The sequence below is a fragment of the Aptenodytes patagonicus genome, chromosome 15 (genome assembly GCF_965638725.1).
Source record: "Aptenodytes patagonicus chromosome 15, bAptPat1.pri.cur, whole genome shotgun sequence".
NCBI classification, from domain to species: Eukaryota; Metazoa; Chordata; class Aves; order Sphenisciformes; family Spheniscidae; genus Aptenodytes; species Aptenodytes patagonicus.
The window spans coordinates 10,278,608-10,305,543 of NC_134963.1; the positions used below are offsets into that span (position 1 = coordinate 10,278,608).

The 26,936-nt window shown below is 43.1% G+C and overlaps 1 protein-coding gene and 1 long non-coding RNA gene across 2 annotated transcripts in view; one reads left to right on the top strand and one right to left on the bottom strand.

The window, feature by feature from the left end:
• Positions 1–515: 515 nt before the first annotated feature.
• LOC143167617 (uncharacterized) lies at positions 516–18,837 on the top strand. Its single transcript, XR_012996569.1, has 5 exons — positions 516–1,163; positions 1,914–2,106; positions 6,453–6,741; positions 15,125–15,203; positions 18,021–18,837. It is a non-coding gene; the product is annotated as an uncharacterized LOC143167617 (long non-coding RNA).
• A 3,735-nt stretch (positions 18,838–22,572) lies between these two features.
• Positions 22,573–26,936, bottom strand: part of MAPK1 (mitogen-activated protein kinase 1) — a 35,684-nt gene continuing 31,320 nt past the window's right edge. Inside the window, exons 8-9 of the mRNA XM_076353232.1 lie at positions 26,763–26,890; positions 22,573–24,299 (exon numbers count right to left, since the gene is read on the bottom strand). Of these exons, the coding sequence (XP_076209347.1) occupies positions 26,774–26,890 (117 nt within the window). The 3' untranslated portion in view covers positions 22,573–24,299; positions 26,763–26,773. The remainder of the gene's footprint in view (positions 24,300–26,762; positions 26,891–26,936) is intronic.

Here is a 26,936-nt window from a genome sequence, read left to right on the forward strand (position 1 = left end):
GCCGGTGCTGCAGCCCGGGAGCCGCGCATGCGCGGTGGCGCGCGGTGCCGCTCTCGCTGCTGCCGCCCGGCGACCAAAATGCGGTAGCGCAGCTCGGGCGCCGCGCGCGCGCGGTGGCGCCCCCGCGCTCCACGCCGCCGTCTGCCGGTAACGGCGATGCGATGCTGGGGGTGCCTGCGGGGCGGTGCCGCCGCGCTCGTTGCTGCCTCCCGGTAAGGGAACGCCGCTGCCGCCCCACGTGCGCGGTGTCGGCGGGCGCGAAGAGCAGAAGCGCGGCGCCGGTGCCGCCCCCGGGCACGCGCCGCCCGGCGGGTGCTCGCTGCTGCCGCCGCCTGGTGGCCGAAGCGCGGTACTGCAGGGCCGGCACCGCACAGGTGCGCAGCAGCGCCGCTGCCGCCGCCTCGTGGCCGAAATGCGGTACTGCAGCGCGGCGTTCGCGCGCCGGCCCTGGCCCCTCAGGCGAGCCGTCGGCGGCCGGCGCATGCGCGGTGCCCAGGAGCAGCATGGCGACGCGCCGGGCGCGGGTCCCGGCGGCGGCGGGTGAGGGTCGGGGCCACCGGTGAGGTGAGCGAGCCCCTTCGGCGGATGCGGGGGTGTCTCCTGCCGGCTGGCCACCCGGGGGTGGCGGGACGGGAAGCTTCAAACCGTCCGCTGCGGCAGGCTCCCGGTCCGCTGGAGTCCTGTAGCCCCAGGTCACCCCCAAGCCCTGTCGCGGCGGCGGCGGCAAGCTCTGGCCTCGATGCGTTTCCAGAAGCCCCTGCGGAAGGAGGGGATTCGGCCAGGGGCGAGCTACGCCAATAGCGGTCGCTGCTCCTTTCCCTCTCCCAGAGGCCGCGCTGAGGACGCGGTTGTCGGGGATGCCGTTGACTGCAGCCGCCTCAGGCTTGGGTTGTCTGTGCCCGGCCTCGCTCTCCTCACAGCGTGGCGGCGAAAAGGGACAGGCGGAGCGCTTACTGGCTGCCGACAGGAGCTGCCGCAGCTGAAGCTGGAGAGGCCAGAGGAAGGTAAAGAAGAAATCGAAGGCCATCGGGCTGGCAGCAGCCTCCCGCTGCAGGCAAGAGAGCGCCTGCCTCTCCGGGTGAGGAAGGATCCCTCTTCGTAGTCCGCAGCAGGCCAGGCCGACAATGTGCACCGCAGGGACTGTATGCGTCACCAACAGCGAGGTACGGCCGTGTAGTGCGCGAGCGAGGCTATGTGTCTAGGAAGCTGTATTTTCGTTCTCTGTATCTGCTGCTCCAATAACGACTGCCGAGTTGTCCCGGGAAGGGTGAGTGTACAGGCACCAAGCCCCAGAGCAGACTCGCTCCTGGGACTTAGATACATTGACAAATAAACACTTGCTGTCTCCTTTGCACTCACAGATGTGTTTGTAGTCCTTTGTACTTGGTGAGTGGCTGTCAGAGAGTCCAGGGGAACAGCTTACATAGTGGGTGTAAGGAGCCATGGCTGCAGCTGTGGGCTGGGGCTGGAGGAGCCAGCCCCTCCAAAAGGAGGGGCCAACGAGGCTGATGGTGATTGTGTAAAAGGGCTGCAGCCCCAGGGGATGGTGCTGCTGGGGCATGCCTGAGAGCACTGACAAGCTGCAAGGATGTTTCCAACTGACAGTTGGAGTCAGGCCCCATCAGGGCAGCTCCCAGGGATTTTCTGAGAGCTGGCAGAGAGGAAGCAGGAAGAGGTGCAGGAGATGGCTGCCCCCACCCCTCTGGGTACCTGGAGGCCTTCCCACCCCCTTAAAAAGGTGCTGGGTGCCTCCCCAACTCAACAGAACTCTTCCAGCTCTGCTCACCCTATGCAGCTGCCCCCAGCCCCAGCACCTCCCCTGAAGCCTGTCCTGTAGCCACAGACTACCCCCAAGCCCTGTCCTCATGGCAGCAAGCTGGCCCTTGAATATGCTTTATTCTCCATAAATGCAGGTACCATTAGCATCAGTTCGGGGAAAGAGTGGCGTCTCCAGAAGCACCTGCAGATTGAGGGGTTCCTGCCCGAGGAGAGCTCCAGTAATGACTGTGGATAACAGTTGCTCGTTCTTTCCCTCTCCCAGAGGCAGCACTGAGGACTCAGTTGTCGGTTCCTCTCCAGGGATGTTGTTGACTGCATCTGGCTCAGGTTTGTGTAGGTTGCCTTTGGCCTCATTCTCCTAGTGGCATGGGTGAAAAGGGATAGCTGGAGCACTTACGGGCTGTGCATGGACAGGAGCTGCCACAGCTGAAGCTGCAGAGGCCAGAAAAAGGTGAAGCAGCTGAAGAATAAAATAAAGTGGATCCAGCCAGCAGCTGCCTCTAGCTGCAGACAGGAGACAGCCTGCCTCTCCGGGTGAGGAAGGATCCTTCTTAGTGCAGTCCTCAGCAGATCCGATCACCGATGTGCACGGCAGGGTCTGCATGCGTAACCAAAAGCACAGTACAGCCATGTAGTGTGTGCGCGTGTGAGGCTATGTATCTGGGAAGCCTCATATTGTAAGAGCTGTAAGACACCAATCTGTTCTTTTAGGTGGATGACAATCAAGTGACCTGAGCTACAGAGGAGGAAGGGAGGGGGGTAGAGAGACAGAGAAAGATGTGTCCGAACTGTCAAATTCTCCCAGCAGCTCCAAGAGCAGGAGCTGCAGTGAGTCCTGGACCCCTGAGGGTGTGACACCCCTCTTCTGCATCCTGGTCTCTCCCTGCCCCCCCTTCTCTTTCTCTCACTTCTGTCATTTTTTTGCTTTCCTGTACCTCTCCCTCTCCTGTTCTCAAGTCCCCCTCTTTATCTGTTGTTCTACCTCTCTGTTTTCTTTTTCTTTCTGTGCTTCTGTCCTGTTCCCTGTCCCTCTTTTTTTCATTCTCTGTCCTGCAGCCCATCACTATTTTTGTCTTTCTCCATCTATCTGTCTTCCTATCCCAATTTTTTTTTAATTCCTCCCCATCTGCCCTTTAGCCCTTCGCAGTTCCCACCCCCCCACCTCTCTCTGTCTGTCTCCATGTCCCTATTTTTAAATTCCTCTCTCTTCTGCCCTGTATTCTAGTTACACTTCTTCTTTCTTATATTCTCTCCTTCCAGGTCCCTGTCCCTATGTTTTAATTTCTTCCCTCTCTGTTCCATAGCCCATTTTTGTCTTTATCGTCCTCTCTCTCTGTCTGGCTCCCTGTCCCTATTCTTTAATTCCTCTGTCTCTCCCCTTTAGCTCATCGAGGTTTTTTGGTATTTCTGTCTCTCTCTCTCCACCTCACTGTCTCCTTTTTTAATTCCTCCCTCTCTGCCCCGTGGCTCATCACTATTCTTTGTTTTTCTCCATCTCTCTCAGTCTGGTGCCCTGTCCCTCCTCTCTGGCCTGTAGCCCATCGCTATTTTTTTTCCCCCCTCTGCCTCTCTCCCCGTGGTTCCCTTTCCCTATTTTTCAATCCCCCTCCTCTGCCCTGTAGCCGATTGCTGTTGTATTGGGTTTACACGGCAAGGTTTTGTTAGCTGGGGCAGGGGCTGCAGGGGTGGGTTCTGTGAGAAGACACCAGGAGTTGCCCCTGTGTTGGGCACAGCCAGTTCCAGCTCCAAGACGGATCTCCTGCTGGTCAAAGCTGAGCCCGTCAGCAACACTGGTAGTGCCTCTGTGATGACCTGTTTAAGAAGGGCTAAAAAATGCTGCGCAGAAGCTGTGACAGAGAACATGTGAGTGTGAAACAGGCCTGCAGATACCCAGGTCAGTGAAGAAGGAGGGGGAGGAGGTGCTCCAGGCGCCGGAGCAGAGATTCCCCCTGTCCCCCCCTGCCCTGGAGGTCCATGGTGGAGCAGACATACACTTGCAGCCCATGGAGGACCCCACGCCGGAGCAGGTGGATGTGCCTGAAGGAAGCTGTGACCTGGTAGAGAGCCTGCGCTGTGCAGGACCTGTGGCCCCGTTGGAGTGACCCCACACTGGAGCAGAAGAAGAGCGTGAGGAGGAAGGAGCAGCAGAGACAACGTGATGAACTGACTGCAACCCTCACTCCCTGTCCCCTGCGCTGCTCAGGGCGAGGAGGTGGAGAAGTCAGGAGCGAAGATGAGCCCAGGAGAAAACAGAGGGGTGGGGGGGAAGTGTTTTTTAGATTTGTTCTTATTTCTCATTATCCTACTCTGATTTTGATTGACAATAAATTAAATTAATGTCCCCAAGTCAAGCCTGTTTTGCCTGTGACAGTAATTGGTGAGTGATCTCTTTGTTCTTATCTTGACCCACAGGCTTTTTTGTGGGGAGTGACAGAGCGGCTTGGTGGGCACCCAGCAGCCAGCCAAGGTCAACCCACCACAGTTTCCTTCTATCAGGCTCCCTGTCTCTATTTTTTTAATTCTTGCTTATTGTTTCTTGTACCCCATCACTTTTGAAGCTTGCTTTCTACCTCTCCATCCCTATTTTTTTTAGTTCTTGCGTACGTTTCTTGAACCCAGTTGCTTTTTAAATTTTCTTGCTATCTTTCCCTCTGTCTCCCTGACCTAATTTTAATTTCTTGCCTGTTCCTTGTACTGTCGCTTTTCAAATTTTTTTCCTACGTCTCCCTCTATGCAGTTCCATGTACCTATTTTTTAATTCTTGTCTATGATTCTTATATTCTGTCTTTCAAAATTTTCTTTCGTCTCCCTCTATCCATCTCCCTGTCTTTAATTCTTAATTCTTCCCTCTCTGTCCTGTACCCCGTCACTTTTTACATTTTCTTGCTACATCTCCCTCTATCTCCCTGTCCCTATTTGTTAGTTCTTGCCTATGTTTCTTGTACCCTGTCACTTTTCGAAATTTTCTTTTTACGTCTACCTCTGTCTGTCTCCCTGTTTCTATTTCTTGCCTATGTTTCTTCTCCCCTATCACTTTAGAATTTTTCCCTGTACCTTGTCTTGTCCCGTCCCTATCTTGTCCTGCTGGTCCCTTCCACCTCTCTCTCCTGTTCCCTGTCTCTAATTTATTCCTCCACTTCCCTGTCCCTGTTTTCTTGGTTCAATCTCTCCACTCTCTCTACACTGTTGTCCTGCTCCCCGTCCCTCTCTTGTTCACAGCGTCCCGTTTTCTGGCTCCCTGTCCCACACCTCTTCTCTACGTCCCTCTGTCCTTCCTCTTGCTTTTCTCTCCCCTTTCTCCCTCTGTCCTGCTGCATTTGGGCACTGAGCCTTGTAGCCAACTCACTGCCGGGGTTTATTATGTGCATTAATGAATAAACTTTTCCTGCCTCCTCTGTGCCCCTGGGTGTGTTTGCAGCCCCTGGGTGCAGAGCTCTTGCCTGTGGACAGGTGCAGGGGAGGGGGTGATGTGCTGGGGGGCTTTGGCAATGGCCCCTGTTCCTGATGGGCTCCAGCTGGGGCTGGGGCAGCCCCAGGTGTGGCCAGTGAGGCTGAGGATGGGGCTGGCCCTGCTGTGTGAAGGGGCTCTAGCTGTAAAGGGCGCTGCCTGGGCATGCCTGCCTGGGGGAGCTGACGAAGGCAAACTGCCTGAGGAGTGAATCCAAGGGGGTCCCACAGGTGGCTGCCTCCAGCAAGGAATGGCCAGTCCCTGCGGCGAGGAAGCCGTCCCCAACAGAGCAGACCACCAGCGTGTGGTGCTGGGAGCTCAGTGCCTCCATTGGCTATGTGTGTGAGCCGCCATGTATTGAGGAAGCCTTGTGGATGAGGAGTATTGAGGTGTCCACTGCATGCAGGTGAGGGTCGGGCAGGCAGCACTGCGGAGGAGGAAGGGGCAGAGGCAGAGAGAGAAGCGTTGAGGTGGTGAAGGTCTCCTGCTGGCGCCAGGAGCAGCAGTGAGTCGCATGTCCTCTCCTCTGCGTCCTGGCCCATCTCTGCCACCCTTCTCCAGATGTCTGCCTGCCTCCCTTCCTCCATCTCCCTCTCTGCCCGCCCACCTACCTGTATGGCTCCCAAAAATTTATTCTTCTGCCACCTCTGCCCAGTACCCTGTTGCCTTTCAAATTTTTTCTATGTCTCTCTCTAACCGGCTCCCTCTCCCTATTTTTCTAGTTTTTCTGCACGGCCTTGTACCCCATTACTTTTGAAATTTCATTTCTGTGTCTCCCCCTATCTGGCTCCCTGACCCTATTTTTTAATACCTCCCTCTGCTCTGTACCCCATCACTTTTCAAACTTTCTTTCTATGCCTCCCTCTTTCTGGTTCCCTTTTCCTATTTTTTATTTCTTCTCGCTCTTTCCTTTACCCTGTCGGTTTTAAAATTTTCTTTATACGTGTCTCTCTCCAGCTCCCTGGCCTTATTTTTTAATTCGTGCCTGTGCGAATTGTACTCTGCCGCTTTTTGAATTTTCTTTCTACTTCTCCCTCTATCTTTCTTGTGTTTCCTGTACCCTGCCACTTTCTAGTCTCTCTTTCTATGTATCCCCCTATTCGTCTCCCTGTCTTTATTTCTTAATGTTTTCCTATCTGTCCTGTACCCCATCACTTTTTACATTTTATTTCTATGTCTCCCTCTATCCAGCTCACTGTCCCTATTTTTTAATTCCTCCCTTTAGCTGGGGAAGGGCCTGCCCAGGCACGCCTGCCTGAGGGAGCTGACGAAGGGGAACTGCCTGAGGAGGGAATCCACGGGGGTCCCACAGGCAGCTGCCTCCAGCAAGGAATGGCCAGTCCCTGCGGCGAGGAAGGATCCCTCCGAGCCGTCCCTGGCAGAGCGCACCACCAGCTCGCGGTGCTGGGAGCTCGGTGCCTCCATCGGCTGCACGTGTGAGCCGCCGGGAAGCCTTGCAGTGGAGAGAAAAGCGTTGGGGCGGTGAAGGTCTCCTGCTGGTGCCAGGAGCTGTGGTGAGTTGCGCATTCTCTCACATGTCCATCTCTGCTGCCCTTCCCCAGATCTCTGCCTGCCTCCCTGCCTGTCCCGGCTTCTGTCTCCCTCTCCGCTGGCCCACCTACCTGTCTGGCTCCCCAAAACCTGTTACTCTTCCGCCAGCTCTGCCCTGTACCACTGCACCTATTAATGTTTTTCTAAGGTTCCCTCTCTGCGGCTCCCTCTCCCTATTTTTTAATGCTTTCCTGTGTTTCTTGTACCCCATTGCATTTTGATTTCTCTTTCTACATTTCCATCTCTGGCGCTCTGTCCCTATTTTTTATTTCCTCCCTCTGTCCTGTACCCCATCGCTTTTAAAATTTTCTTTCTATGCTTCCTTCTATCAATCTCCCTGTCCCTATTTTTTAATTATTTCCTGTGTTTCTTGTACCCTGTTGCTTATAAAATTTTCTTATTATGGTTCCTTCTATCCATCTCCCTGTCCCTGTTTTTTTTAATATTCCTGTGTTTCTTGTACCCGATCGCTGTTTAAGTTTTCTTTCTACGTTGTCCCCTATCCACCTCCCTATGTTTTAATTTTTGTCTATGTTTCTTGTACTCAGTTGCTTTTAAAAATTCCTTCTACATCTCCCTCTATCTGGCTCCCTTTCTTAATCTTTTTAATTCTTCCCTATATTTCTTGTACCCCATCGCTATTTAATTTCTCTTTCAACAATTCCCTTTATCTGGCTCCCTTTCCCTAAATCTTAATTCCTCCCTTTCTTCCGTATTCCCTGTCACTTTTTAAATTTTCTTTCAATGTTTCCTTCTATTCTCATCCCTGTTCCTATTTTTTTAATTCTTTCCTGTGCTGCTTGTAGCCTGTCACTTTTTAAAATGTCTTTCTATGTCTCCCTCTATCCGATTCCCTGTCCCTATTTTTTAATTCCTCCCTTTCTGTCCTGTACCCAGTTGCTTTAAAAATTTTCTTTCTATGTCTCCATTTATTTAGTTTCCCGTCCTTCTTTTTTGATTTTTTCCTGCCTATACTATACTCAGTCAATTTTAAATTTTGTTTCTATGGCTGCTTTTATTCAGTTCACTGTCTTTATTTTCTAATTCTCTCCTGTCTGCCCTGTACGCTGTCACTTCTTCAATTTGCTTTCTATGTCTACTTTTATCAAGCTCCCTACCCGCATTTTTTAATTCTTTCCTGTGTCATATACCCCGTTGCTTTTTAAATTTACTTTTGTGTCTCTATTTTTTCCCCTATTCTTTTTAATTTATTCTTCTTTCCTTGAAGCTGACACATTTTAAATTTTCTTTCCATATCTGTTTTAGTTCTCTGTTCCTATTTTTTTAATATTTCTTTTATTTCCCTAACCCCCCTCACTTTTTAAATGTTCTTTCTATGCCCACTTTTATTCCCTTCGCTGTCTTTTCTAAATAATTTCTTCTCTTTCTTCTGTGCCTTCACTTTTTAAATTTTCTTTATACGTCTCCGTTTTAGTTTGCTGTCGGTATTTTTTATTTCCTTAATCACCCATGCTTTTAAGATTTTCTGTCTACTTTTATCCCATTCGCTGTCTTTATTTCACTGTCTTTCCTTAGTGCCCTTGCTTTTTAAATTTTCTTTCTACACCTCTGTTTTAGTTTGCCGTCGCTATTTTTAAATTTTTCCTTATTTCCTTAATCCCCATTGCTTTTAAAATTTTCTGTCTACTTTTATCCCATTCCCTGTCTTAATTTTTTAATTATTTCTTGTCGTCTTAATTATTTCTTGTCTTCTAAATTAATTATTTCTGTCTATGTCTGCATTTTAATTCGCTGTTGCGAATGTTAGTTCATTCCTCTCAATACTTTGGCTTTTCAAATGTTCTACTCTTATCTCATTCGCTGTCTTTATTTCGCTGTATTTTCTTTTAATTGTCTTAGCACGGTCACTTTTTAAATTTTCCTACATCTTAGTTTGCTGTCCCTATTTCATAATTTTTCCCTTTATTTCCCAAATCCCCCTCACTTTTAAAATGTTCTTTCTATGCCTACTTTTATTCCCTTTGCTGTTTTTAAAAAATCATTTCTTGTCTGTCTTCTGTGCCCTCGCTTTTTACATTTTCTTTATAGGTCTCTGTTTTAGTTTGCCGTTGCTATTTTTAAATTTTTCCTTATTTCCTTAATCCCCATTGCTTTTAAAATTTTCTGTCACCTTTTATCCCATTTGCTGTCTTTATGTCACTGTCTTTATTTTTAAATTATTTCTCTTTCCTTAGTGCCCTTGCTTTTTAGATATTGTTTCTATGTCTCCGTTTTAGTTTGCTGTCCCTATTTCATAATTTTTCCCTTTATTTCCCTAATCCCAGTTGCTTTTTAAGTGTTCTTTCTATGCCTACTTTTATTCCCTTTGCTGGTTTTTAAAATTATTTCTTGTCTTTCTGAAGTGCTGTTGCTTTTTAAATTTTCTTTCTATGTCTTAGTTTGCTGTCCCTATTTTTCAATTTTTCCCTTTATTTCTCTAACCCCCCTCACTTTTTAAATGTTCTTTCTATGTCTACTTTCTTCCCTTTAATGTCTTTATTTTTTAATTATTTCTTCTCTTTCCTTAGTGCCCTCGCTTTTTAAATTTTCTTTCTACATCTGTTCTAGTTCGCTCTCCCTATTCCATAATTTTTCCTTTTACATTTTCTTTATAGGTCTCTGTTTTAGTTTGCCGTTGCTATTTTTAAATTTTTCCTTATTTCCTTAATTCCCATTGCTTTTACAATTTTCTCTCTCCTTTTATCCCGTTCACTATCTTTATTTCGCTGTCTTTATTTTTCAATTATTTCTTGTCTTTCCTTAGTGCCATCGCTTTTTAAATTTTCTTTCTCCATCTCTTTTAGTTTGCTATCCCTATTTTCGTAATTTTTTCCTTTATTTCTGTAATCCCTGTCACTTTTTAAATTTTCTATTTTTATCTCGTTTGCTGTCTTTTTCGCTGTCTTTTCTTTTAATTATTTGTCTTTCCTTAGTGCAGGTGCTTTTAAAATTTTCTAAGTCTCTTTTAGTTCGCTGTCCCTATTTTTTAATTTTTTCCTTTGCTTCCTTAATCCTGTCACTTTTAAAATGTTCTATGTCTACTTTTATCCAGTTCCTGTTTCTATTTCTTAATTCTTTCCTGTCTGTCATGAAGCATATTGCTTTTTAAATTTTCTTTCTACGTCTACTTTTATCTAGCTAACTGTCCCTATTTTTCAATATTTTACTCTCATAATTCTTTTCATTTTGAAATTTTGTTTCTAGGTGTACTTTTATCTCATTTTCTGTCTCTATTTTTTAATTTTTTCCTGTTTCCTGTACCTTTTAAAATTTTCATTCTATGTCTACTTTTATCAAGATGTCTCTCCTTGTTTTTCAATTGTTTCCTGTCTGTCCTGTACCCCGTCGCTTTTAAATTTTCTTTCCTCGTTTATTTTTATCGTTTGCCATCTTTATTTTTTAATTCATTCTAGTCTGTCCTGTACCCAGTCACCTTTAAAATTTTCTTTCTATGTCTCCGTCTATTTAGTTTTTTTCGCTATTTTTTAACTTTTTCCTCTCTTAATGTCTTCATTTTTGAATTTTTGTTTCTATATTCACTTTTATGTATTTTTTCTGTCTCTATTATTTCCTTTTTTCCTATCTGTCCTCTACATTGCCACTTTAAAAATTTTCTTTCCGTCTACTTTTATCCAGATGTCTAACCCTATTTTTTTATTATTTCCTCTTTCCTGTGTCACGTTGCTTGTAATTTTTTTCTATATCTACTTTTATCCAGTTCACTGTCTTTATTTTTTATTTCATTCTAGTCTGTGCCGTACCCTGTCCCTTTTTAAATTTTGTTTCTATGTCTGTTTATTTAGTTTGCTGTTCCTGTTTTTTAATTTTTTCCTTTATTTCCTTAATCTTGTCGTTCTTTAATTTATTTCCCCCCATGTCCACTTTTGTCTAGTTCCTGTCCCTATTTTTTAATTCTTTCTTGTCTGTTGGGTACTCTCTCAATTTTTCAATTTTCTTTCTATGACTCTGTTTATTTAGTTTGCTGTCCCTATTTTTTAATTTTTTTCCTCCTTTAATGCCTTCGTTTTTCAGGTTTTTTTCTATGTCTACTTTTATCTAGTTTTCTGTCCCTATTTTTAATTTTTTTTCTCCACTGCCTTGTAGCCTTTTGCTTTTTAAATTTTCTTTCTATGTCTACTTTTATCAAGCTGTCTTGATTTTTTTATTTTTTATTTCTTTCTTGTTTGTCTCATACCCTGTTGCTTTTTATATTTTGTGTCTTTTTTTTCTCTTCTCTTCTCTCGGTTCATCCCGAGGCTTTAGAGGGTCTCCTCAGCATGCTTTTATCTCTGGAGCGTAATTTGTACCCCTCTCGATTTGTCAGAACATCTCCTCAGGTCATCCCTCTTCCTCAGAGCAGTCTTTTTTGTCCTCTCCTCCATCTCGCTTGCCTCCAATAGGTCAGCGTCTCCCTCACGACATCTGTACACCGTTCAAATCCCCTCCCGAGTACCTTTGTGCCCTCGAGCCTTCTTCTATCTCGCTGGCAACCTCAGCACCCCTCTATTTCTGTCACGATGCTTCCTGCCAGCGTCCTTGTGTTCTGTGGGCATCCTTTAGCTCTGCAGCATGCTTCGTATCTTTCTTATTCAGAGACAACTCTTCCTCAGGCTTTCATTTTGCCCCAGAGCACTCTTACCTTCCCTCCGCCATGTCGGACGCCTCCGTTTGGTCCCCGGTCCCCTGAGGACATCTGTACTCTGCTCAGATCTGCTGCTGAGTACCTCATTGTGTCAGCAATCCTTTGTTTGTCTCTATGTCCACATTCCCACTGCCCCCCTGGAGCCCTCTCACTCCTGTCACGATGCCTCCCGAGACTGTCCTTGTGCCCCACGGCACCCTTCGAGGCCTGCAGCCCTCTTTGTGTCTCTCTTATTCAGAGAGAACCCTTCCTCAGGCTTTCTCTATGCCCCAGAGCTCTCTTACCTTATTCACTGCCATCTAGGATGTCTCCATTCAGTCGCTCATCCGCTGAGGACATCTGTACATTGTTGGGACACCTTCTTGAGTTTTGCATTGTATCCAAGAGCTTTCTTTTGTCTCTGACTCTCAGCACCCTTCTCCCGTCATCATGCCTCCTGAGGCCATCCTTGTGCCCCCCAGCCCTCTTTTGGCTCTGTAGCGCACTTCGCACCCTTCTTGCTCCCTGAGAACCTTTCCTGATGCCATCTTTCATCTCCAGAACACTCATGTTGTCCTCTGTGTTAGCTAGGATATCTCTGTTCAGTCCCTGGTCCCCTGAGGACATCTGTAGTCTGTTCAAATCCCCTCTGGACTTCATCATGTCCTCGAGCCTTCATTTGTCTATCCCTCTTAGAACCCCTCGGCTACCATCACAATGCCTCCTGAGGTCTTAGATGTTCCCTGCAGCACACTTTTAGTTCTGTAAGCTGCCTTTGGACTCGTATTGTTGCAATCACACCTCTCTTAAGATCTCCATTCCCAAAAAAGAGCATTCTTTTCTATGCCATCTAGGGTGCTTCCTGAGACCTTCCTTGTGCTCCACAGCATTTTGGTAGCACTTTACCTCCCTTTCAGTCTCTCTTACCCCTCCGAGCCTTTCATGACCCCTCTGCTCTCAGTCACCGTGCCTCCTGAGACCTTCTTTGTATCCTACAGCCCTGTTTTAGCTCTGTAGCAGACTTCGATCCTCTCTCATTACCTCTGAACCCCATCCTTGGGTTTGTTTGTGCCTTGGAGTGCCCTTATCCTCTCTGCCGACTAGGGTGCCTCCATTTGGTCCCTGGCCACCTGAGGACATCTGTACTCTGTTCAAATCCCCTCCAGACTTCCTCCTTGTGTCCCTGAGCCGCCTTTGGTCTCTCTGGCCCATTCAGGACCCCTCTAATGGTGTCACGATGCCTTCGAGGTTGCCCTTAGCACACTTTTAGCTTTGTAGCTGACCTTGCACCCCTCTTGTTCCCTCAGAAGACTTCCTGAGTCCGTATCTGTGATCCAGCCCAGTCATTCTGTCCTCTCTTCCCTCTACCCGTGCCTCTATTCGTTCCCCAGCCCTCTGATGACACATTTGCTCAGTTCAGATTCCCTCTGGATTTAATTGTCATGTCCCCAATCCTTTTGCTGTCTCTCTGGCTCCCTCGGGACATTTTTTTTCTCCCAGTCACAATACATCCCGAGACCTTCCTTGTGTTCCACATCCATCTTGTAGCACTTTGAGCCATAGAGCACTCATTTGTTCCTCTATGCTATCTAGGATTCCTGTGTCCAGTCCCCGGCCACCTGGGACCATCTGTACTCTGCTCAGATGATCACCTGAGTTCCTCCTTGTTGTCCCCAAGCCTTGTCTGTCAGCCCGCCCCAAAGCCCCTCTCCTCACAGTCACAATGCCTCCCGAGACCTTCCTCGTTCTCCACAGCACCTTGTAGCACTTTATCTCCCTTTCCATCTTTCTTGTTCTGTTAGAGCCTCCTGTCTTCCTTTGCTACGCAGCGGTCTTTATCTTTCTTTCTGACTTCAAGGGTGTCTCCCTTTGGTTCCTCTCTGTCATCCGTAGTTTGCCTAGATGCCTTCCTGAGACTCCAAGGCCCTCACTGTGTCTCCAAGCCTTCTTTTCTTACCCTGCCCCCTCATAATTTCTCTACTCTCTATAACAATGTCTTCTGAGTCCTTTCTTGTACTCCACAGCACTCTTGTAGCGCTTTAGCGCCCTTTCAATTTGGGGTTTTTTTTGTGCTCTTCAGAGCATTCTTATCTTACTCTTTGCTGTTTAGGATGGCTCCATTCAGCCCCTGGCCCCCTGACGACATCTGTACTTTGTTGAAATCCCCTTCAGAGTTCCTCATTGTTATCTCTGAGGCTTCTTTGGTCTCTCAGGCCCCCCTGGGACTCCTCTGCTCCCTTTGCTCTCATGAGACATCCCCTATACCCCAGAGCCCCGTTCTAGCTTGGGGGGGGCACTTTGCATGCCTCTTTTCCCCTCTGAATCCTTCCTGAGTCCACATCTGTTACCCCAGTCGGTCTTTCTGCCCTCTCACCCATTCGGTGCACCTCCATTCGGTCCCTGGTCCCCTGAGGACATCTGTACTTTGTTCAATTCCCTTCTGAGCTCATTGCATCCTTGAGACTTCTTTGGTCTCTCTGGCCCCTTCGGGATCTCTCTAATCCATGTGACGATGCCTCTTGTTCTGTCAGAACCATTTCCAAAGCCGTCTTCGTGCTCCACAGCAGTCTGTTTGTTATCTGTCTTAGAGTATGTTTCTATTTGGTATTTGGTACCCAAAGATGTCTGTCATCAGCTCAGATCTTCCCTTGAGTTTTTCAGAGAAGGTGATAGCCTTCATCTATTTTTATCGACACAGCTCCTGGCGTGTTTTTTGTTGTGTTTTACAATTCATTTCTGTTCTAGCTACTTAAGTGTTAACTAGGCTGCTTCATACAGCTTCTGATACATTTCTTGTATTTCCATGGTTTTTTTGTGTTTTCTGTCCTTTGGGACTCATCTAGTTCTGTTAAGGGAGTCAGTCAGAGAAGCCATCGAGGTGCCTCTGAACGGTTGGTGATTTACAGTAAATAATTTACTTTGCAACCGGAGATATTTTTGAGGAGGGATTTTTACGGGATCCAATTCTGCTTTGTCGTTCAGTCCTACCCAGCACGTAGTTCTGGTAGAAGTAGTATGGGTGGACTTGCTAGAAATGAAGTGTAACCCCATAGTATTTTGTTTTTTTAATAGGAAACTAAAGCACATAATTTTTGATAATAATATTGTTACTCCACTTCATGAACTACTTTCCTACATAGCTTAGTATGACGTGTATCTTTTTCTAGGTACGCCCCAGAAAAATTAAGTTTAATTCCCTACCCGGTCACGTTGCTGATGCAGTAGATGCGGTTGTAGGAAAAGAGGCGATATCGCCGTTTCCAGTACGGGTCGCTCGCTCCGTTCAGCGCTTCGCACGCTGTAAATGAAGGTGATGCGAGAACTCCTGGCTGGGCCTTATGCCTTCTGGTGGTTGGCCCCGCCCCTTTCCCAGGGGATTGTGGGAAGGGCGGTGGGCGGGGCCCGGGCTGTCCTGGCCACAGCCTCTCCTGAGGGAGCTGGCTCTGCTCCTGGGCTCCTCTGGGGTCGGCGCCCTGCTGTCCCTGCAGGTGATGGCAGCTTTGGAGCCGGCTCAGCTGTTTGGGCAGATGTGGTTTGGCTTTTAGAGAAGCGGAGGTGTCTGTTTGGGGTAAGGGCTTCAGGACCAGCCAAGGTTAAACAGCATACGTAGTAGAAAGTACACTTGTACGCAGCTTTTTTTTAATCAGGTCAGTAATTTTGTATCGACTGTTCAGGGGTGGCAAGATGGTTTGATAGTATGGTGTTTTGGTTTTTTTTTTCCCTAGGTGCATTGCATTTTCCTGGAATTCCTGATGTTATTGACAATGGAACCTTGTCTTTTTCACCAGTTTTGCTGTATACTGTGTAAGTTGCTGATATCTCTCTTAATAGGGCTGATGGTGAGATTATCTAGCATGGGTTAGGGTGAGCATCTTGTATGCACCTGTATATGGAGTTTTAGTATTTCTGAAGAAAGTAGCGAGGACATAAGACATAATGATCTTTCGGGGTACGGGACGGCTCATCGCCTTTCCTGATCACCCACAGAGTACCATGTTGTCCCTAGAACCTTTGCAGCTTGCAGCAGGCCCCTCGCAGATTATAAGCATCAGGACCTCACTTGTTTTGAGGGTCTGTAGTAGAGCCTGGAGTCCATGGGAAGACAGAAGATAGGAGGTGCCCACAGAATGCAGGGCACGGCTTGGAAGAGCAGCTCCTGAGGAGCGGCTGACACAGGGGATTCAGGGCTGCAAATACAGGGCAGGAGCTGTCGGGAAGGAGTGGGGTTCCTTCCCTGACAGTTCAGGAGAAGAGAAGGGGTTTCTAAAGTTTTGGGACTGGGGGATGGTTGGGAAAGGGAAGAGAGTTCACCAGCCTTTCTCAGATTGGTTTTGCATTTGGGTGTCGATGAGGCCTGTTCTGTTGTAGTCTCTCTGCAGCTGATGGGAGGTATGACAAAGTCACCAGAGACACAGCATAAACCATCCGGGTCTCCGTATCACAATATGCAGGGCTGAATGTCAAACAAGTCTCATCTTGGAAAGCATTAGGTACATTAAAATATACCCTCCAGAACTCTGAGGTCTCTGCTTCTCTGTGCCTTTTACTTACTTCATTTCAGACTTAATTTTTCCATCCATCCAGCTGTCACAGCCATTGTTACTTAGAGGCATTGACTAGGCACTTATTTCCAGTGCAGGTTTGTCACTGTCTTTCTTGAAATTCCTTGGAGAAGAGGGTGTGTATTACTTGCGCTCGTAACAATCTCCAGCCAGGGGTCTGTCTTTTATTGCAGTCCCGGGCATGCAAGCTTTTTCTGTTATTCCAGTTTTGCCTCTTTCCTTAAGTAAGTGTCCAGTGAGGTTTGTTCTAGTATCAGTCATAGCAGTTGTGTTCATCTTTTGTGGTTTTAGCACCAGTTTCTGTAGTCATAAGGTGTCCATTTTGGATCTTTGTCACCATGTCATGCCAGTGTGGTTTTTCCATCGGCCGACTGCTGCTGTAATTCCCTAAGGGGCTTTATAGGTAAGCAGGTAGTCTGTGTCATTTGTTTTGTTCTCTGTGTACTATACTGTATGTTACTCAGGTCTTTGAGTTTCTCCATCCAGGTCCTGTTTGTGCCCCCAGCCCCTGTCACGTAGAAACATGACACTAACTACAAGTTAGAATATTTGAGTTTTAACACTTCCAGGAATATAGAAAGGGTTTTTAGTCAAAATTTCCTTTTAAGTACTAGCTATTGAAATTAAAGGTGAACTAGGAGAAAGGCTTGACTAAAAAAACTTCCCCTGAATTGTTCGGCTCACTTGTGATATAATTAGTTCAGTGACTCTCAAGCTAAAATTCTTAATATTCATCATTTTGCATTTGCGGTTTTAAGGCAGAAAAACATCTTCAGAACAAGCCATTTAGTCTTGGATGTAACAAAAAACCCCAAACCCTAAAAGGTACATCTCAAGTCTTTTAACAATAGCAAATTTTTAAAATTTCTATGGTATTCTTTTACAGCTTTGGGTTTTATTATTTTTTTTGCTAGAAAAGCCTGAATTTTAAAATAGTTTTCAGATGTGCTGAAGCATACATTATGGCTAGAGAGACTAAAATATACCATTGTTATTTCTGGGTTGGTTATATATTCAAGGTCAGCATTAAAATCATGATCTGTTAATTCCACCTTACTATACTGTGCAACGCCTTAGTCAGTACCATCCCGGGCACTGCAATGACTGATTGCAGGCGAGGAGCTGCTCTGCGCTGTGCAAGTTTTTTCCCCAAAGCCAGCAGCTGTAACCGGTGGCCCAGGAGTCAGCTGCCTGTAACCAGGGCCCAGCTCTGTCCTTGGCTCAGCTTTACAGAAGAAAAAAAATTTAAAAAGCAAACAAAAGTTGAGCTGTGAGACTGTAGGTAATGTACAGCCATGCAAGATAAAGTAAAGAAAGAACAAAGAAGTGAAGCCATCAACCCAGTCATAGTAGTCAAAGGACTTTGGAGAAAAATACCAACGTTAAGTGTAAAACCCTGAGGAAAAGAAGCCTTGCTGGAAGACAGTAAGACAGCAAGATCAAAGGTCAGCCCAGTCCCAGCAGCAATGGAAGGAGACATGGAGCAGAAGTATTTCAGTTGACAGCTAATACAGTTGAGTGCCACACAAACTCATGGAAAGACTCACAAGATGAAAGACTCACAAGATAAATGAAAGTATTTTTTAACTCTGTATTTTTACATGAGAAAATGCTGCAAACCCAACATGCTGTCAAGGTATTTCTTGCTCTTTTCTGGGAAATCAGAAACAGAATACTTTAGGGCTTCTTTTTTCAGCCTTCATGTACGAACATAAGCTACCTCTGTACCAAGTAAAATGAAAAGCTAGAAGGATCACACACGCATCTCTGCCACACATTAATTAGATGGAAAGGGAAGGAACTTTAAGGAAAATGGGCTCTGTGTGTGTGTTGAGAGGAAGATGAGGCAATTTTAGGGAAGTAGCAGGAAGCTTTTGCTATTCACAAGGTATTTAAAGATTTAGAGTCCAAAAGGAAAGAGTTTGAACCAGGGACCAGTTCAGGCAGAACTTTCCAACAGCAGCAAAGAAACCCACTGGAACTGGGTTGCATGCTGCATCTTAGCCAAATGCATTGTTCCTTTCTGTTCCTTATGTCTGTTTTCATATTGCCTTCCCAGAAATCCACATAGAGTTACCAGATCCGATGCTGTGCTTCCAACAGGAAGAGTCTCAGGAAACCTTCCAGCTCTCTTGCTTACCTCTTCAGTGGATTTACGGTTTAACTAACACAACCAATAAGCTGTTGTTTTCCATCACAAAGTTCACAAATCCTATAGAAGAAAGATTTTTTGGAACAACTGGGACTTGTTTACACTCACTTTGAATAGGAAGACAAACAGAAATGTAAATTGTCAATAGCAAGATGTACTGAAAAAACAGGCAGACATCTGGAAAACACCTGATGGAAAGTAATCAGCAGTTTATAAAGGAGAAAGACAGAGAGGTTACAGAATGATTCTCATATCTGACTTCCAAGATTAGCCTTCACACAAACACTGCATGAGTGGGGCCACATTTCTGACAGGGGACGTGAACACTGGCCACCTCTAGCACCTGCCAGAGCACAGATGTTGTTTTGCAGACTCACCAAAGCCGCCTTTGGAACCAGAGTTTAAGCTCTAGCACGCTTCTGAAGCTAGCTGGAGTTTCATGCATGGTGAAAAGACACATCAGAACAAGATAACCATCAACAGACATGGCATGTATTGATGCAATGAAGTTCATAAGTCTTCTACATGCCTCAAATGTTTTTCTTATTTTTTAAGCTTGTCAAGTGTTACATATATGCAATTTAGTAGAAAGAATATCAGAAAATGAAACGTACACAACACAAACTGGCATATTTGGTCTGCAGAGAAAGTCCTGGGCTGCAAAGCTTGATGTCATCAAACCTACACTAGTATTTCTTCAAATAAACAGAGCTTGTACTCAGTAGTTCCTCACAAGCCTTCATGAGTCTTTCTTTGAGTGTACCACCTCCCCCAGTGCAGGCAGTTCAGCTTCCAGAGCATCCAGGGGCTCTTACTGAAACAGGCCAGCCCACACAAACCACAAGCTTACACCCAAGCGCCCATCTCTACAGTCTTTGACTCCAAGTTTAAAGAGTGCCCATTACACTTGATGCTTACAGATGGAGCAGATCAGCGTCCAATTCTGGTGAAATACAGGAAATATGCACGATATTTTGAACTAACCCTACTTCAACAAGGATTACAAGAGTGTTAGGTCAATCAGTAGCTTGTCAAAACCTCCACTGAGACAAGATGCAGTGTAGTTATATACCTTGAAGTAACTCGCTGAAGTACATGCTATTGCAAATACAGCGTTCTGCCAGAGGGAACAAAGAAAGCGAGAGCCAACTACAGTCAACGAAAAAGTAAGCACACACATAAACCTATCTATGGCAAAAACAAAGTTTGTAATATTCTGGGGAAAAAAAATTACATACTTTGCTGTGAAAGCCAAAGAGGGGATGGAGAGCTGAGTTTCAACAAGCCAATTCTCAGCATTGTTACAGACCTGTCAGTTACAGCTAAGCTCTCTTTAGTTTCAGGTCACATTTTCTATGTTTTCATATTAATTAGAGAAGTTTCTAGCTGCCATTATCCAACTACACCTTTTCTGTGTAGAATCAGACTGTTCAGTTCTTTGGCACACTCTGATTTTAGGCTAAAAAAATTCATTAAAAGCCCATTACAGTGATGTAAGCTTACTTGCATTGCTCCCAGAAATCACGTTTCAAACCCTTGGCCTGAGAAAAACGTTTTTGCAATAAAATGAAAACATCTGGTCTCTAAGGATCTCTCAAGTAATTATTTTCAAGATTTCATGGGAACAGGGTGATAGCTATATGAATATCAATATAAAAAGTGTCAAAAAAAAGTCTGTGAATCATCAGATGCACTGGAATCTATTTGCATTACTCTGTGCTCAACAGTTCAAAATACTGATGATTTCATAACTTTCTTACACCAAAGATAAAACATTTCTGCCTGTCTTTAAAGAAACTTCACCTGTGTTTTTTTGGATGGCTTCCCTAATTTAATTTCAAGCTGGTATAATCATATAGTGGAATGAGTATTTACAAATATTAAATGTAGGCTACTCACTACTGCAGTGTTCAAGTGACAGTAATTTTTTAGATAAGCTAACATATACACAGCAGTGTATTTATGGTTTATAAAACAGCAGTTCATTTTAAAGCAAAATTCCAATCATTCTATATATGCACAGTACTATGCTGATTTGGTAATACAGGGACACAATTTAATGATTTTCTTTGCATTTGTTTTTACAAGATTCAGATGCCAAAAACAAAACAGAACATTAAGTTACCTGATTTAAAAAAGAAAAATCACATACGTTTACAACATCAAAAGAATAAGACGAAATATAAACCTTTGCTACTTACAATTAATCTATACAGATTAACCAAATCACAAATCTGTCACAATATAAACGTTTAATTGTTACAATGAATAAGAACATACAGAAAATGATTTTTTTTTTTTTTTTTTTTATAAAATCTTCCTTTGCTTTTTATTTTAAACTTACCATTAACTAAATTAGCTATGCAGGACTTGTGGGGTACATGACTAAGAAGGCACCAACAGTACAAAGCAAAGACAAAGCAGTTTGAGTATTTTAAGAGTGCTCTACACTGATACAACACAAGAAAAGGCAACAATAGTAAGTAAACCAGCTGCAACCTTTAGAAATTTGTTCTAGATTTACAAAGGTAGTCCAACTTTTACATTTCCTCCAATGTTTCACTTAGTTTGATCACAGCACATGCTACAAAAACCATTGTAAGCTTCACTTTACTAATGTGCACCTTTCACTAATTTAGTGTCTTGATTTCAATTGTTAACTAAACCATTTTGAACCACAAATGTATTTAAAACTTAGTAAAAGGATTGTTTGGACTTTTTTGTTTAAACCACTGCATTTACAAAAATATGTCCCCTAAAATCTGGGATTGCTTGAAGACATTGCTGTACAAATATAAAAGTACTATGCAAGGGACCAAATTCATGAGTATATGGTGTGTTATGTATAGACCTATATTTATACCATATCACTGTGCTGTAACAACACAATAAATTTATCAATAACCAAGGACTATATAAACTACACTAACATAAGCAAATATATATTAATAAAGTTTAAATCTATAGTACAGTTGCTCAGCAAACAACTTCGACATGGTATAAATATATCGTAGCATATTACAGTGGGCAGCAACAACAGGTTTTTCTTTTTCTCATTTTGTAAGGAAAACCATGCTCAACTCCTTGGGTTTCATTTGGCCAGTGCTGAGTTATGTCACCACTGCTACTCCTGAAAGCTCATAGTGCACCACACTGCTCAGCCCATGTAGTGTGTTGTACACTTCAGATTTGATATAACATGTGATACTGATGAGGAAGAGTCTGGCGACAGTCAGGACAGCAGAGCAAGACGCTTATTTGCTAAAGCATCCATGAGAATTTTATGTTTGCATATTTTTCTTCCGCTGTAAGGTTGGAATGTTGTTGACAGTGAACTGTTTACATTCCTTATTCCCAAAACATCTTTACCATGAAATATGCATGTTACTTCGATTAAGAGTTGCTGTTCTCCGCTCTAAAATACAAAAACTACATAAAGAAAAAAAAATGTAAAATGATGAAATAACTGACCTAACACAGTGTTGTTATAGGCACCGTCTTTTAAACTATTTTCAAAATCTGACAAAAAAAAAAATCATGCTTCTGCATTTGACGCATCAACAAATTCAACCCAACAATGTTTACTGAATTCAGTAAAAGATTGATGAATGTGGTTACTGATACCAATGGATGCCAATTGGATTCAGCAAGAATAGCTAAGGAAGAAAGCCCGAAAGCACCAGATGTTAGGTAAAGCAAACCCTCGGCTTCTCATTCTGAGAGACAGAATGCAAGGGTAAGTCTACACCTCCCCAAAAATCCAAAATTAAAGTATTAAAAAAATGAATTGGGAAAGAGAAGGATGAAGTAAGCTGCCAAAGTTCTTCCTTAATAAATTAAAACTGAGGTGTTACAAACTAATTTCAGTAACAGTCTCTTTCCAACCATGCCAAAAGTGATTCTTGTAGTAATGATGATCGTACAAGTAGCAGAGATTCTAGAAATATTTCAACTTTTCAAAACTGAGAAAAGCATTTTGGTAAAGATGTGTAGAAATGTCAAGAGAAATTTCTACACTAGTATCAACAGTCAAGTGCATATTTCTATAGAAATGTTTTTAGCATAGGTTCCATACCACAATTCAATGATCACTTGTGCAGTGTCCTGACAATGCTCCTAATATGTTCCCCGCAACAGAGATTTATGTACCACAGAAACTTCCTAATAGAAAATGCCCTTTAATGATGAACCCTTGCTTATTAAAAAACAGTTTTGGCAGACTAACACTTAAACTATAGGAAAAAGAAAATTTTGAAATGGAATCTTGTAAGCACCCTTATCTATTGAAGTCTAAGTTAATGGCTTTCTAGATTTCTTTGAAAAGCAGACTAAATGGTATGAGGAAGCCTGGAGTTATTAACCAGCAAGCATCCTTATATACTACAGTAGCAATTGAACATGATTTCCATTCAAACACATTACCCAAGAGGAAACCAAAAACTAATTCTTAATGTTAATGTGAAGATACAAGATTTAAATTTATTTCCAGGAATTACAAGTGCATTTTGTTCATATTAGCAAGCAGTCTTTATACAATCCATTCTTCACTGCTGCCAAAATAAAATGAGAAAAAGACAGCAGAGATATGAAAAGCTAAAAATAGAACTATTTTTCCTAAATTATTTGTTGAATAGCATTTCAGTTGAACACAACTCGGAGGTAACAATAGATTATTTTTTTTCTCAATCATAGGCATGTGGCACTTAGACAATCATCTTTGCACAGAAAGCTTTAACAGTCATGCGAGGGCACAGTAATTATTTTAAACAAGGCAAATTTCTCACCACAGAGAGCAGTGGGGAAAGAAAAGGAGGCACTGCACTGGAACATAACACCTAGTAAACTCCACATTATACAATTTCAGTAACAAATACTTGAAAAGATCATTAAAAGGTATACAATTTTAAACATTATTTAGTGCTAGCTTTGTTTGGTTGTCCTAACTCAGCATTATCAGAAAAGTTTGATAGTACTTGACAACAGAACAGTACTTCATGTCACGAGCTCATGGAGGCTTGATTACAAATCACCATAGTGTAGGTTGCAAGAAATGAACTTGAGATGCTGACATGCTGTAGGAGCAAAAGTAAAATCAAACTTTCTCGTTTAAAGATGCAGTGTTCCTCTCTGCAAAAATTCTGAATGTCAGTGATTAGATTCAAATGTAAAAAATATCAATCCTCATTTGAAGCATTTCATTGGTATGCAGTATGTAGACTGAGTTTATTAACATCGTATTTTGGTTTCTCGCTTGCCACCACGTATGGATGCCTTCCACAGAGAAAAGCATTCACCATTAGATCATCATGCCATTATGTTCTTTGTTAATCTTCCACCACACGGTGAGTGACTAAGTTGGCGAGCTGCCACTCATTCTCTTTGCACAAGACTTATAAACATTACTACATGGTATGAACTTTGGAAGTACTACGCCTCCGACATGGTTAAACTTTAAATGATCTCTTTTAGAAAAGGCAGGGGGAAAAAGGTACAAATTTTGTCAATACCTGGAAAAAATGTTTCTTAGATGAATTCAATTAAGTTGGGTTCCTATGTGGCTCTTACGCTGTATAGAATACCTGTATGTACAGCACAGGACACCCAAACAAGTGCATAAGCAAGATTAACATGAACATGACTTATGCTGTAATCTATAGCATAATGGTATAAACTCCATTGGATGCTAACCATTTCTATTTAAAAAGGAAGTGCAAAAAAAAATCTGGGATGTCACTGACTTAAAGTGCCCTGAATAGTAGCTTTTCTAAAAAAAAAAAAAAAATGCCAGCGACTTCAGTAAAGTCAGAAAAACATAGTTCATGGTGTAAACTTCTTACAGGTTAATGAATTATCTTCTTGGATATTGATCCAGGAGTGAAAGGAACCACTGCATCTTTCAAACCAGAAAGCAAGCAGTTAAAATACGGCCAGCAGTAGGTGCACTTACAGTACAGTACTGCAACAGGTCAACAATGGGCATTACGCATAGGAGTGTCAATTACAATTCTTCAGGCTTAAAAGATTCATTGAAAGCATGAAAAGCCAAAACTACCAGGAACTGCCCTCCTGAATGGCTCAAAGGAGTTAGTGGATAAGCTGAGAGAGGCCACAAGACATGACCAACAATAAAGAACTGGGAAGAGGAACAGCAACGTTTGAGCATGCCCAGTCCTTTAAGTCCTTGTCCTACAAAAAAGAGCAGAGACATATTTCAGTGAAGAAAGTTTTAACATTGCCTTTTAAAACAAGCATACTTTCCTATTTCTATGCTTTATGTACACTATGTTTACCATGAGTCAGAGACAGCAGTACCAATATATGTTAAAAAAAAAAAGCCAGAGACAGTGAGTATCAGTACATTACATTTTAAGTTAAAATTATAAATCTTCAAAAGATTAGGAAGATTAATCATAACTAATGAATGAAGTACATTATTTGGTCATCTGAAGAATCTGTTATTTTCACACTGCTGCTCAATTCCAGAAACTACAGACACGGGGGAAATTTTGAATCTCAAGAAATAACACACTGAGAAGAGCTAGCTGATAAAGTACAGAGGGTGTGTAAGGAGAGTAGAAATGCACAGGATGAGACCGTTAACTGTCCATTTTAAGCCAGCTCCTGGGGACTGGCCTTCACTAGGATGTCAACTACTTATGTTTGCACTGTTGTGATGTGGAATAGCTAAGAATTCTAACCACAAATTACTAGGACAAATTACCAGTATATCACTATCAAGCTGAGTACAGTATTTAAATTGCAGTATCACGTCAGCCAAATCAACTCTTCATCATAGCATTTAAAGGTAACATTTTTAGCAAACCAGAAATTTCCGTTAGCACCAGATCACTGATATATCTTTATCCCTAATCCCTTTATCCCTTAATCCCTAATACAACCTAGGTAAGTATGGTCTGGGCAAAGAGGCAAGCAGGAGAGATCATAAACTATGATTTACCACATGTTAGCTATTTGCTCTCCCTTCTTTCATACTACGGCCTCTTAGTAACAGGTTTCATCTTACTTCTAAAAATTTATGTCATTTTCTTCCAGAATGTGTACGTGTACTGCTAGTGCCTCTTATACAGAATTAGCTTTAGAAAACACAGACGGGGAAATAAGCACCACGCATGTTACTGTGTCCCAGGTCTAATTCTATTGGCAATGCCCAGCTAATAATAAGAGCCAGATGTGTGAACCTCAGATTTACCTAGCTTTTAATTATTAAAATAGTTTCAAGTGTTAGCTAGTAAGCTTAAATTAACAAAATACAGTATTTCTAAAGATCAAAACTACTTCGTTTGTGAACTTCTTTACATTTGAATATTGAAGCCAGTGGCAACAGAAGTTACTCTAAGTAAAAACTGTATTTTCAAAAGTTTCCTCCACTTTTTTCTTTTTTTTTTTTTTCTTCTTTCTTTCATAGATTTCTTGCAGCAAGGAAGTTCACTGGCTCAAAACGTAACCTTTCTGCTGGAACTGCCAACAAAAAATGGTGACTGGAGAACGCTGCTGTTGACAGAGAATAGCACAGAAACTACTTTTAAGACCATGAAACAGGCAACCTAGATTAGGGCTGTCATCTTTGTTTTGTTTTTCTTTTCCAGTCACAAAACTTTGATACTTTAAACTATTAGTATCACAGAAGTTTCACAAGACTAGATATAAGGAAGAAATTTTTTACACTGAGGGTGGTGAAACACTGGCACAGGTTGCCCAGAGAGGTGGTGGATGCCCCATCCCTGGAAACGTTCAAGGTCAGGTTGGACGGGGCTCTGAGCAACCTGATCTAGTGGACGATGTCCTTGCTCATTGCAGGGGGGTTGGACTAGATGACCTTTAAAGGTCCCTTCCAACCCAAACCATTCTGTGATTCTATGATTCTAAGTATTACAAAAATTATTCAAGTCAGTATTTGACCAATTTCACCGACTGAGACTTGCAAGCCTCATGGTATATGAAGACCAGTTAAGTTCATTGATTTTAAAGAAAAAAAAAGTCAGAGACAGTGAATAATCAGTACATTTAAAATTTTAATTTAAAATGTAATCTTCAAAAGATTAGGAAGATTAATCATAACTAATTTATAAATAAGTAGATACCTATTCTTATTTACTCACACTGTTTCAGAGGTACTTAAAACTGAAGTTAAGTCATACTGAAGCTTCATGGGTTTTTTTTTCCCTTTAAAATAATTTAAGGGATTTCTCCTCTGTATGTTACATTTAAGGAAGAATTTTTTTTAAAAGCATTTGAAGCCATATGACAAAATAGTCTGCAATATATGAAGAACATTGCCCCCTGAAAATGTTTTTTGAATAAAATTTGCATTTCAAAGTGTTACCATAGCTTTTATTCTGAGAAGCACTATTTAAATGTAGTTCTTATTCCTTAAATGTAACCTAAAAACTAGGTAAACATCTCAGGCAATTGCCTGGATTCCCTGTAGACACTTGAATGTTGTAGGCAAAACTAAACTGTTTCTTCAACAACAGAACAGGACTGAGGTCAAATGAATAAGCATAAAGATATCCTTTAACAGATAGTTATCGTATCAACAGAAAAGTTAAGTTCTATATTTCACTAGTGGTAACAAAGTTCCAAAATTCTTCCCCCTGCCCAAGTGGTTTCGTATTGCTGTGACTTTACCTATGCACAATTTAAGATCGATATCCTGGCTGGAATCTAGCAGTTTCCTCAAAAATCAATTCTTTCAGCTTTTCCTTCGGCAAGTCATCCAACTCCATATCAAACTTGAAGGGTGCTTCAGCTACAGGCTTAATAATATAAAGAAACATTATTACTTTTTTTAGTATTACTGTT